General features: G+C 47.2%; 1 protein-coding gene and 1 long non-coding RNA gene across 2 annotated transcripts; one reads left to right on the forward strand and one right to left on the reverse strand.

Annotated features, from left to right (window-relative positions):
* The first annotated feature begins 586 nt into the window (after positions 1-586).
* Positions 587-1,161, forward strand: LOC119360234. The gene is made up of 2 exons (XR_005172789.1): positions 587-721; positions 831-1,161. It is a non-coding gene; the product is annotated as an uncharacterized LOC119360234 (long non-coding RNA).
* Positions 1,162-6,454: 5,293 nt separating this feature from the next.
* Positions 6,455-7,589, reverse strand: LOC119362057 (protein SENSITIVITY TO RED LIGHT REDUCED 1-like). The gene has a single exon (XM_037627231.1). It carries the CDS (start codon positions 7,536-7,538, stop codon positions 6,657-6,659), a length of 882 nt encoding a protein of 293 aa, XP_037483128.1. The 5' UTR covers positions 7,539-7,589; the 3' UTR covers positions 6,455-6,656.
* Positions 7,590-12,397: the final 4,808 nt, after the last annotated feature.

Consider the following 12,397-nt stretch of genomic DNA (forward strand, 5'->3'; position numbering starts at 1 on the left):
AGATCTCGTCCTCACCACATCAGATCGTACCCCTCTCACTGCCGCCGCAGCCAGATCTAGAGCGGCTGCAAAAGCGGCGATCGTGGGTGCGACATCCCCCCTGACCATGGTGAACCCGGCGGAGCCGTCGCCTGCGGCTTTCCCATCAGATCTCACCAAGGAAGGTGGCGCTAGGGAGGCGGGTGGCGGGGCCGTGGAGGTAGATCCAACGCCGTCGAGCGCCCATCGAGGGAGGCTGATGTTGCTGCCATCAATGCTCAAGCCCTGGGGGAGCCAACGACGGCTGCGGTGCGTTCCCGTCAACCGCCATGGCGAAACCATCGCCCCGGACACGGGATCCTCCTCGAATCAGCAATATGAGGTCAGCGAGAGGCTACAGCTTGACCTTGGCAAGGTGGCAAAGGCATCGGGCACCGGCAACCCCGTAGTCAACAAGTACCCTGAGGTCACCAAGGTGGTTTCTCCACAACCGTTGAAGGCACGCCCTGGCCGCCCGCGTCGCCTTGCTATGCCATCCCTCGTGGCCACGATCGCCGCGAGTGCGCCGCCACAGGCGTTCGAGCGCAAGCGGCGGTCGGTCCGCGCGGATGCGCTCAAGAGGCCACGATTCTCTGTATCACTCTCCGCGGAGGAGATTGAGGAAGACATCTACGGCCTCACCGGTGCACTCCCGCGTAGCCGCCCTCGCGGTCGGCCCCGCAAAGTGCAAAAGCAGATCGACGTGAGTTCCCATGCCTCCTCTGCTCCCTCCCCCGACCCCCTTACATTCCAGCCCCTGCCGCTCCTCCCTAGGTACCCGTTTTTAATTCCATAAACGCTCCTGTCCCCAGCTGCTATTTCCCGGCGCGCGGTTATCGCAGATCAACATGGAGTCCTACCTGGTGCCGGACAATCGCTGACCCTGTCAACTCAACAAACGCCTCCACCCAACAGTAAGCAAGCAAAGTGAATTCGCAGATCACAATTCACATTCAATTCGGTGCTACCATTGTTAGCTACATAATCCATCGACTGATTGTTCAGATAGAGTCAGAGTTGGTATGTATGGATCCCACCAGGAAACTAGTTGTAAGCATCAAGTGATGACCTGTTAGTGATTCTTAATTTTGAGTTGTACTCAGTGATAGTCATTTCCGTAATAGCACTATTGGTGGTTCGTTACTTTGGTATCATCAGCAACTGAAAGGACGTAATGTGGTGTACTAGTATTTCACTGTCCTCGATGCTCCAGTTAGTATGTTCGTTGATGTCTATCCCCTATTGCAATCTTAATGCTAGTATCCATCCTATTGCAATCTCAGTGCTAGTACCAGCTTCAGTGCAGTTTCTTGCTATTCTTTCTCTAGAAGACGCGACGAGTGCCCAGTACTACTTGGCCGCGTTATAGCTGGTTGGTGCGTGGGCCCGGGATCAAAAGGTTTCAAAAACACTGGCACCGCGTGGCCTTGGCTGTGGGTGTTGCGTAATTTATCGTATGTTTCCTGATTTCTCGTGGGATTGGCGTGCCAGGGAGATCCGAGTGAGATAGTTGAATGACATACATATATTTGAACCCTAGGTGGTCCCTATCGTCGTCTTGGAGCGTCCCAGGGTTTGGTGACGCTACACTGTTTTCTGGGTGTGAGTGGGGCTGGTGGATGAGCACCGGCGTTTAATCTCTTGCTGGCAGTAGCCAGGAAAAGGTTACTGCTGAGCCGCTTATTTGTTAGCATATATTAAACGAATTTGGTTCGTATCAATGGAAAAAAATAAACACCATAGTGTGAAATAGATGGTTTGATTAATTCCTTAGTCCATCAATGATCTTGGCCCTTTGCTCTCCTAGCCATCCGATTTTGCAATGGATTGCCAAGATTGATAGATTATACCGATAACCCTAACAGCTCATCTACCTTAGTTATGGGACGCGACATTGACATGCGTGCATATGTAGCTGACACAAGCTTAAGCTACTCTTTATATTTTTTGAGGGTTATTTATGTGATTCTAATTCATATGGTTTCCTTTCCTATGAATGCCATTTGGATCAAAGGAATGGTGCCACCAAAATTCGTTGGATTAGCCTTCTACTCCATTCGTCCGAAAAATCTTGTCCCTCAAATTGATGTATCTAGCACTAAGCTTGTCCCAGCTTGTCCCTCAAATGGATGTATCTAGCACTAACTTGGTGTGGTGCTAGATACATCTATTTGAGGGACAAGCTTTTTCAAACGGAGGAAGTATATCTTAATTCCATGTGAATTTTAATATTTGCTCCAATCTATTTTTAACCCTCATCAAGGCGGTTTTTTCTTTGTTCTACTCGAGCGACTGTTCCTAGTTACAGTTTCATGTCTTTTGTGACAATGCTATGTTTTGCACTTCCAATCCTATCAGATTCCTTTGTTATTCGTATTACTAATACCATTGATTCATCTCAAGTCATGTATTGCCTATTTGAAATGATGTATTTCATAACAAATTTCCATGCAACTCGACCCGAAAGATTCATGGCACATCTCCAACCCAAAATAGGGGGCATAAATTTCAAACGATTTACCTAATGCTCGCAAATGAATCAAACTTCTAATCTTGTCCCTCGAAATCATGGTAGAGAGTAAATTATAGACAATCTATGGGAGGAGGCGATTAATGATCTAGCCATTACATCCGATGTCTTCTCTCTCCTCAGATCTCGCAGTGTTCCCTCTCTCAGCCATCAATGGCCTGCTTTTCCTCAAATTTGGCGAGATTTCACGGCCTCAAATAAGACCTCGCGGGGGCATCTCAGTCCAAAATTGGTGTTTCTGCTGCCCACTATCTTCGGTAAAAAAATGTGCCAACTATTCTGGGGTGGTGGGAGTATAAGTTGCTGATGTGATCCCTTGCTCATTGGGAGATGAAATCTAAGGCATGTTCAGACAACCCAAACTTGTGCAAGACTCCACCATATGATGGTGCGCTACACCTTGGGTGGCCCGTCAGATGGCATGCTGGACCGAGCATGGCTTTAGGTCGGTAGGATTCTTGTAACCCTAGGCCTCACCCCCCTTTATAAGGTGAGGACAGTGGATAGGTCAAGGAATCAACTTCATAGTCATTGTCTTGGTAGATACTACCTTCATCTGGGTTTATTAGCCCCCTTATATTTTGGATCCAACTTTGACTTTCTATTTGACTAAAAATACAAAGCATATTTTATAAAAAAGTATATTGTTTGATTTGTATTTGGAAGAGATTTTTCATGGTATATTTTGTGTGGCATATAAGTTAAATTTTATTAGTTAAAATTCATGGTCAAACTTTGACCCAAAATAAAAGGGAGCCTAATAAACCCGGACAGAGAGAGCACGATGGTTTGCTTGACTGCGCCAATCCATGAGAGGTGGATGAAGGTGAGTTTGACTACATGGGGCGCAAAAGAACTCTCTCCAAGGAAATTGGCAAAATAGTTGCGACAGGTTTGACAAAGGAGGAGCAGACGACATAACCTTGTGCATTTTTGAAGTAGGAGAGAAAAGAAGAGAAATGTCATTTTTCTAATATTCGATGAAATGTTGAATGTCATTTTACTAATGGTCGAATGAGAATGAATGTGAAAATAGGCATTTCTAGTGGTTTTGTCCCGCTTGCAAAAATAACCTTAATACTGCCTATCCTACGTCTATAAACATTTTCTTCCAGGAACCAATGCAAGAGTTGCACCTCTGAGCACATTGAACTCACGCAATGTCAACCCCTCCAGATTTCAGTGCAAAAAAAGCAAATAGAACCTTGACGGGATTCAGAGAAATCAACGGGATTCATGTACCGTCGTACAGGAGGCGCTGGCTTTTGCATTAGAAATTTATAACCATCGTCACCCATTGTACCTGGGATAGCTGCAGCGGCCATTCCGGCCTGGTGCTGAAGCTTCCAAGCAAAGGTAGAAATCTTTTGAGCAACTGGAGGCTTCAACATTAAATCCCAGCTTGGAGCAGACCTATCTGGACTCGAACTAGGACCCCCGACTCCCTGATCAAAGAAGTTGAAATTCAGTGCTAACTTGTAGGCACCTCGGACTGAAGAGAACACCAGAATTTTTATCAGGTGACAGGCGAGGAAGTTTTCATCGTGTGTCGAGCGGAAGGCCGAATTTTCATTTTCGCCTCCACATTTGCAGGTACGAAGTACTGCTGCAGCAGGTTGCGCCGGCAAACTCCCATCAGAAGCCACCGGCACCAGCGCCAGCAAAGTCTTCTGGTATCCAATTGTCACTCCAGAGTCCAGACCTGCCTCAAAAAAAATTGTCACTCCAGACCAGCACTTTAGTTCCCGAACCTATCTGTCAGATCAAACCCTTATTTAAAAATTCCAAGCCATATTCAATAGCATGCCATGTCAATGATGCATTGCCAGAGAAAACCATGTCGGAGATGATGACATCGTGGCGTACCTTGCCTTCAGAACCTGCAAGCATAAACTGTCCGGACGTTGTATTAGTTGCCAGGCTTGCCGTGACAAGAGGGCTTTGGTTAAATACCAAGCACCATTCTTGGCAAGATAATCTGTTTTAAAGCGGGGATGTACATAGAGCAGCAGAAGATGCACCACATGTCTTCAGCCCGCTGTGATTCTATTCAGCATCTATTGTTTTAGTAGCCCATTTCGACATTATATGGAGTTATTTGAGGCTCTTCTAAGTTTATACATTTGCTCCTTGTTCTCTCACACAATTGAGTTTGTTGTGGAGTCCTCAACAGGTTAGGTGTTTATGCCACCGCTTGCAAAATCAGCCGATGGCCCAATTCATGTGATCTGTACTTGATTTTCCATTGGAGTTCTCCAACTGGGATCTGGAAGGCTGGCGATGGTGATCATCAAAGGCCTTTGTTTGATGGGTACGTGAAGATCAGATCTGATCTTCAGTCACAGGAACAGAATGTGCTCGGGAGATATGAAGGTAAATCAGTGGAGAATTCAAGAACATTATGATGCTACAGTTATCAGAAACAGGAAAAAATCTGGGGGTTCTTAGGGATTCTTTTCCTTATTGAGGGGCAAACCAATCAGCTTCCACCTTTCCGGATGTATATGATAGCATTATAGCGCTATGTTTCTCCTTGCATTTTTTGGCAAGTGGTTTGTAATTAACCTTCATGATTGCCTTAATGAAATCAGTGGGCACGGCAGAAAAATGTCCTACAGAAGAATATTCAAGGCACTGCCGTACAGGTAACGTTCTGAGGGTATATAGAGCACGCAAGTTATAGTGGAGCACCCATGAAAAGAAACAGTTAACCTCATGAGACACCGAAGCTTCCTGAAAATGATAGATGCAACGCCACATTGAGAGTTTACTTCTCAATTCATCGGTTCGCTGCCAGCGATTGGGGAATCACTCGGTGTCTGAATTCCTATGAGTGAGACGAGGATAAGACAACAGACGTGGCTTCATTCTTCTTCATCGGGAATCAAGATGAAATAAGCACCATATTTTGCTAAGATATCAACTTTGAACCTTTGAATGCATCATCCTTGCAATGTGCGCAATGATCTCCAACTAGGATCTGGAGGGCTGCAGATGGTGGTCTCCGAGGGTTTTGACCAATGGAAGGGGCGGGCTCCCGTTATGTAAAGATCACAGCTAATTTTCAGTCACATGTATAGAATGAGGTCAGGAGAGATAAATTCAGAATAGAATGAGGTTAGGTAAATCAGTTGAGAATTCAGAATATTATGATGCTATCACTCCTGGAAATAAAAAGATAAATAGATCCTGGGGGTTCTTTAGCGATTTCTTTTCGTTACGTGAGGGGCAAATCAATCTGCCTTTACCTTTCTGAATGTTATAGGATAGCAGGCTGCTCAGTGTTCACCTTAAATCATGTGTTATATTTCTCCTTGCATTCTGAGCAAGTGGTTCATACTCATTGTTAAAAAAGGCGCGCCTTAGCAAAACGCCTAGCGCATAACTGCGCTTAATCTGCACATAATTGCGCATAAGCATGCGCTTTGATCAGAAAAACGCAAGGCGGTGGCAAAACGCACAATTAACGCCTAGCGCTTTGTTGAACTATGTTCATACTGAACCTTAATGGTTCCCTTTTAATGAAATAATGTCTACAAAAGAAGCAGCCTTACAGGTTATGTTCTAAGGCAGAGTACCCGTTTCCCATATCAGAACAATCAACCGATAAACCTCGCGGGACACTGGAAATTGGGTCACAGCCAGTAAGTAATGTGGGGACTCAATGTCTAAATTCAGAAAGACAAATGCACAGCTTCCATTCTTGTTCAATGCAAATCAAGATGAAGTAAACACCAAATTTGTTAAGATGCCAACTCTGAATCTTTGCATGCATCTCTAACCAAGTAATATAATCATAGAATTACAGTGTTAAATGCCAACTCTGAATCTTTGAATTTGTTTCCAATCAAGTACTAGTATATAATAAAAGAATTACAGTGATGAGTTTAATTAAGATGCCAACTCTGAATCTTTGAATATATCTCCAATCAAGTAATGCAATCATAGAATTACAGTGATAAATGATGCTCAGATGCTAACTCTCAATGTGTGAATTCATCTCCAATCAAATACTAGTATACAACCACAGAATTGCAGTGATAAATTTTGTGAAGATGCCAACCCTGAATCTCCAAATGCATCTTGAATCAAGTACTAATACATTGGGTTACAGTGATAATTTCTCGAAGGACAAAGCTTGCGAACTTATCTCCGTCCTCTGGTCGACGTCTTGGTCCACCTCGAAGAAATGCCAGCTCGTCTCGTTGAACGCACGGGCGAACCAGTCCTCGTCGTCCACATCCCCGGCCTCGTCGATCCGCTGCTCCCACGCGAACCGCCCTGCCTTGAGAACAAGATTGGCCTTGGCGGCGGGTCCCGAGCGGTTCTCTTCCGCCTGCACAGCGTACCGCCGGAAGCTATTGCCGAGCACGCAGACTCGGCGGAGCTGAGCGCGGGGCTCCCAGTTGGCCACGAGGAGCGCGTCGTAGAGCGACGCCTCGCAGTGGGGCATGTAGAAGAGGGTGGGCTCCTCCACGCGGCGGCCGCACCCGTCGTCGAGGTTCGGGACGGCGAAGCCGAGGGCGACGGCGACGGCGCACTCGACGGAGGAGAGGACGGGGTCGAAGAGGTCGGCCGTGGCGGAGGCGCCCGGGAGGAGGTCGCGGCGGAGGAGTGCCGCGAGCGCGAGCTGGAGGCGCGCGGCCGGGGAGGACTCGAAGCTGCCGACGCCGAGGAGGGAGAGGCGGGCGGGGGCGAGCGAGGCGAGGCGGCGGCAGAGCGGGGAGTCGGGGAGGAGGAGGCGGCGGTATAAGCGGGAGGCCTCGACGCGGGAGATCGCGGCCAGGGCGCGGTCGAGGAGGCGGGAGACGCGGGCTGGGTCGAGGGACGGGTCGGAGGGCGCCCACGGGATCGGGGTCAACGGGAGTGGCGGCGGGGCGTCAAGGTGGGAGGTGGTGACCGGGACGTCACCTCGGCGGCGGCCGCCACGCCGGCGGACGACGGTCCAGTCGGCGCCAGTGGCGACCGCGACCGCGGCGGCGGCGGCCATGGGTTGGGGGGTTGGGTAGACTCGGTTGTGGGTTGGGGGTTGAGAAGAAGACGGTGGATGGAGGCCGTCTAATGGCAAGACTGGACGGTCCAGATATTCAAATACGAGACGGGCCGATTAGTTTTTTTTTCTTAATAGACGGGCCGATTACTAGTGCTACAACATTCCTGTGGGTTTTTTTTAGAAAACATTCAGTGATTGGATGGTTAAGAAGATAGTAGTAGAAGATAATTGCATTTTTTAAGGATAGACGATAATTGGTTTGATGCCAATATTTGGCATTGTCAATACTTGGTTATCCAATAATTGGCAATATCAAAAGTTGTCAAAAATTGATAATTTCTTGCATGGTTGGCAAGTAAATAAGGGTCAGTTTTTTTGGGCGGCTTAAAGCATAAGTTGCCTCTTCCCAGTTTAAAAAATAAGTCGCTTCTTAAATTTGTTGAGACTTCTAAATTAGTTATCTCGTAACTAGTTTAGAAGCCCCAATGAATAAGAGAGGCGGCTTATGAGATAAGCCGGGAAGGAGATGGCTTATTTTTTAAGCCACCAAAATAACTGGCGCTAACTAACCAAGAGTTAACCAATATTTAACATTTGCCAAATGTTGACATACCAATTTCTGATATCAAACCAATCAACCTTCTTTAACCCATCAGGGTTCAAGTCTTAGACCTGACATTGGCTTGCCTCACTCGGAGCGAGCAAGCCCACCCGCGTTCGAGTCCCGAAGGTGACGTGTGGTGCTTAAAGATTTCCTTTTATAAAAATATACCTCCAAAGGCTGGTCCTGAATGGTCTTGTTTTTTTACATTGGTTCTCATATTATTCCTGAATTTATTTCAGGCTTCCGGCAATGTTCGTTCAGTGGGAGAGACGCTCATGTCGACTGCGAGGCGTCTGTGATGACTTCATAAAATCTTAAGATAATATGTCGGCTAAGTCTATCAGAGGTGCTCATAGAAATATGATGTGCGTATGTGCATTCATAGGGATGAGTCTATGCTTGTGTATGTGAGCGACTTCGATTGTAATGTTCATAGATGACCGATCTCAAACGTGCATGAAGAACCTCGTGCCGGAGATTGGCACCATGCCAATGAGGATTTTGCCGTCAGCACGCCCGAGCCGTGTTCCGTGGTTCCTCGCGACACTCTTGTTGGTGGCGGCGGTTGGCTCGCTGCTGCTGGAAGGGGGCGCGCCGGGATCCTCGGAAATAAGCTCGATGTTTCCCCTAGTATGCAAGAATCCCCTTCGCTTGCTTTCGCCGACGGCAGTCACCATGGTGGCGGTCAATTTGATAGGGACTGGTATGAAGACGGTTCTTGCGACCGGTTCCAAGAGCAAATCATCGATGGTGCTTGAGCATGGGCGCTCTAGGCGGTCAGCCGGCTTGCAGCGCGGCCGTGCCACCGAATCCTCTGGCTGAAGGGCGGCCAAACCTCTTCCTCCTAGCCTTGAAGCTACATGGGAGGCAGTGCTACTCTAGCTCGATGTTTATGAATTGCTACGGTGAAGAACTCATCGGACCAAGTGGTGATGTCCCCAGCGCCGGTGAGTTTGAAGTCGATCAGGAGTGGCTTGGACCTGACTGCGTTCCTCTTTAGATCTTTGGGGTCCTTTCTGCATATTTTAGGGGCTGCTTTGGAATTTTTAGTTTGTTGTGTATCCTATTCCTCTGGCTTTAAATAAAGTTTGGGGTCCTTTTGGACTCTGCCCTTGTTCAAATTTTTTTAAATGAAGAGCATTGCTCATTCTTCTTAACCAATTTGACCTAGTCTTCTTGTCCATTCTTCTTGCGCTCCATCAAGTGGGCACAGTGGCCCAGGTCAAATGATTCAGGCATTATTCGTGCTCTGTTCTACCCCAAACCCCCTCTATTTTTTTTCTTCCGAAAAAGCGTTTCCCCCCGCTTTTTGTATACAAAGCAACCAACCGAACCATACAGAGATAGGTGCTGGGTCGGAAGCAGCACGGTCACGCCCAAAAAAATGACAGAGAAAAAGTAAAAGAAACAAATGCCGACAACAGCAGATCAACAAAAACGAAGAAGCCTCGCGATTGCTGCGCCCACCGGGATCTTCCACTAGGTTCCAAGACTCCAAAGCGCCGGCACCTATCAACACCTCCAAGAAGGATCGCGACGATGACGACGCTGCTGCCAAGGGTTTCCCCCGGTACACGACGAGGCGAGAGGAAGGGTAGCCCCTGACACCCTCCCGGAAGGTCAAGTGGCACCCACAGGCGCCACCGCGCCGGAGTCGGCCATGCCGACAGGGGTTTCCCCCGATCCCAATCCGCACCTCGGGCGCTCCGGAGCCTGCCAACCAAACCAACCACCACCCTGCGTCAACGCGGTCTTGAGGCCCCCACGCCGTCTCACCACCGCACCACGAAGTGAGGACAACACGTCGAAGAATCAAAGCCGGGACTAGGGCAACAGCACCGTCGGCACGCGGGAGGGGCCCCACCTCCACTGTCAGCGACGGTAGCCATCCGGATGCAATAGCAGGAGCACACCAGGCCCGACCGAGCCCTCGTAGGCCAGTAAAGCTCCCGCCCTCGCGCTGCTGCCGGCACGCTGTCGGTGCTGCCGCCCCACATCCGAGCCGCACCTCCTCCTCACCACGCCGCAAACAACAAGGCCACACGCTACCTCTTGAGCACTTGCGTTGGTTTTTCCTTGAAGAGGAAAGGGTGATGCAGCAAAGTAGCGTAAGTATTTCCCTCAGTTTTTGAGAACCAAGGTATCAATCTAGTAGGAGACCACGCACGAGTCCCTCACACCTACACAAACAAATAAATCCTCGCAACCAACGCGCTAAGGGGTTGTCAATCCCTACACGGTCACTTACGAGAGTGAGATCTGAAAGATATGATAAGATAATATTTTTGGTATTTTTATGATAAAAATGCAAAGTAAAATAAAAGGCAAAGGAAATAAATAAGTATTGGAAGATTAATATGATAGAAGATAGACCCAGGGGCCATAGGTTTCACTAGTGGCTTCTCTCCAGAGCATAAGTATTCACGGTGGGTAGACAAATTACTGTTGATCAATTGACAGAATTGAGCATAGTTGTGAGAATATCTAGGTATTATCATGTATATAGGCATCACGTCCAACACAAGTAGACCGACTCCTGCCTGCATCTACTACTATTACTCCACACATCGACCGCTATCCAGCATGCATCTAGAGTATTAAGTTCAAGAGAACAGAGTAACGCTTTAAGCAAGATGACATGATGTAGAGGGATAAACTCATGCAATATGATGAAAACCCCATCTTGTTATCCTTGATGGCAACAATATAATACGTGCCTTGCTGCCCCTACTGTCACTGGGAAAGGACACCGCAGGATTGAACCCAAAGCTAAGCACTTCTCCCATTGCAAGAAAGATCAATCTAGTAGGCCAAACCAAACTGATAATTCGAAGAGACTTGCAAAGATAACCAATCATACATAAAAGATTCAGAGAAGATTCAAATATTGTTCATAGGTAAACTTGATCATAAACCCACAATTCATCGGTCTCAACAAACATACCGCAAAAGAAGATTACATCAAATAGATCTCCACAAGAGAGGGGGAGAACTTTGTATTGAGATCCAAAAAGAGAGAAGAAGCCATCTAGGTAATAACTATGGACCCGAAGGTCTGAAGTAAACTACTCACACTTCATCGAAGAGGCTATGGTGTTGGTGTAGGAGCCCTCCGTGATCGATGCCCCCTCCGGCGGAGCTCCGAAAAAGGCCCCAAGATGGGATCTCACAGGTACAGAAAGTTACGGCGGTGGAATTAGGGTTTTGGCTCCGCATCTAGTAGTTTGGGGGTACATAGGTATATATAGGAGGAAGAAGTACGTCGGTGGAGCAACATAGGCCCCACGAGAGTGGAGGGTGCTTGGGGGGGGGAGGCGCGCCCCCTACCTCGTGCCCTCCTGGTTGATGTCTTGACGTAGGGTCCAAGTCCTCTGGATCATGTTCGTTCCGAAAATCACGTTCCCGAAGGTTTCATTCCATTTGGACTCCGTTTGATATTCTTTTTCTGCGAAACCCTAAAATAGGCAAAAAACAGCAATTCTGGGCTGGGCCTCCGGTTAGTAGGTTAGTCCCCAAAATAATATAAAAGTGTATAATAAAGCCCAGTAATGTCCAAAACAGAATATAATATAGCATGGAACAATAAAATATTATAGATACGTTGGAGACGTATCAAGCATCCCCAAGCTTAATTCCTGCTCGTCCTCGAGTAGGTAAATGATAAAAACAGAATTTTTGATGTGGAATGCTACTTGGCATATTTTCAATGCAATTCTTCTTAATTGTGGTATGAATATTCAGATCTGAAAGATTCAAGATAAAAGTTCAATATTGACATAAAAATAATAATACTTCAAGCATATTAACTAAGCAATTATGTCCTCTTAAAATAACATGGCCAAAGAAAGTTCATCCCTACAAAATCATATAGTTTAGTCATGCTTCATTTCCGTCACACAAGAATGCTCATGCACAACCCCGATGACAAGCCAAGCAATTGTTTCATACTTTAGTAATCTCAAACTTTTTCAACCTTCACGCAATATATGAGCGTGAGCCATGGATATAGCACTATGGGTGGAATAGAATAATGATGGGGGTTATGTGGAGAAGGCAAAAAAGGGAGAAAGTCTCACATCAACGAGGCTAATCAATGAGCTATGGAGATGCCCATCAATTGATGTTAATGCGAGGAGTAGGGATTGCCATGCAACGGATGCACTAGAGCTATAAATATATGAAAGCTCAGCAAAAGAAACTAAGTGGGTGTGCATCTGACTTGCTTGCTCACGAAGACCTATGGCATTTGAGG

The sequence above is a fragment of the Triticum dicoccoides genome, chromosome 1A (assembly GCF_002162155.2).
Source record: "Triticum dicoccoides isolate Atlit2015 ecotype Zavitan chromosome 1A, WEW_v2.0, whole genome shotgun sequence".
NCBI lineage: Eukaryota > Viridiplantae > Streptophyta > Magnoliopsida > Poales > Poaceae > Triticum > Triticum dicoccoides.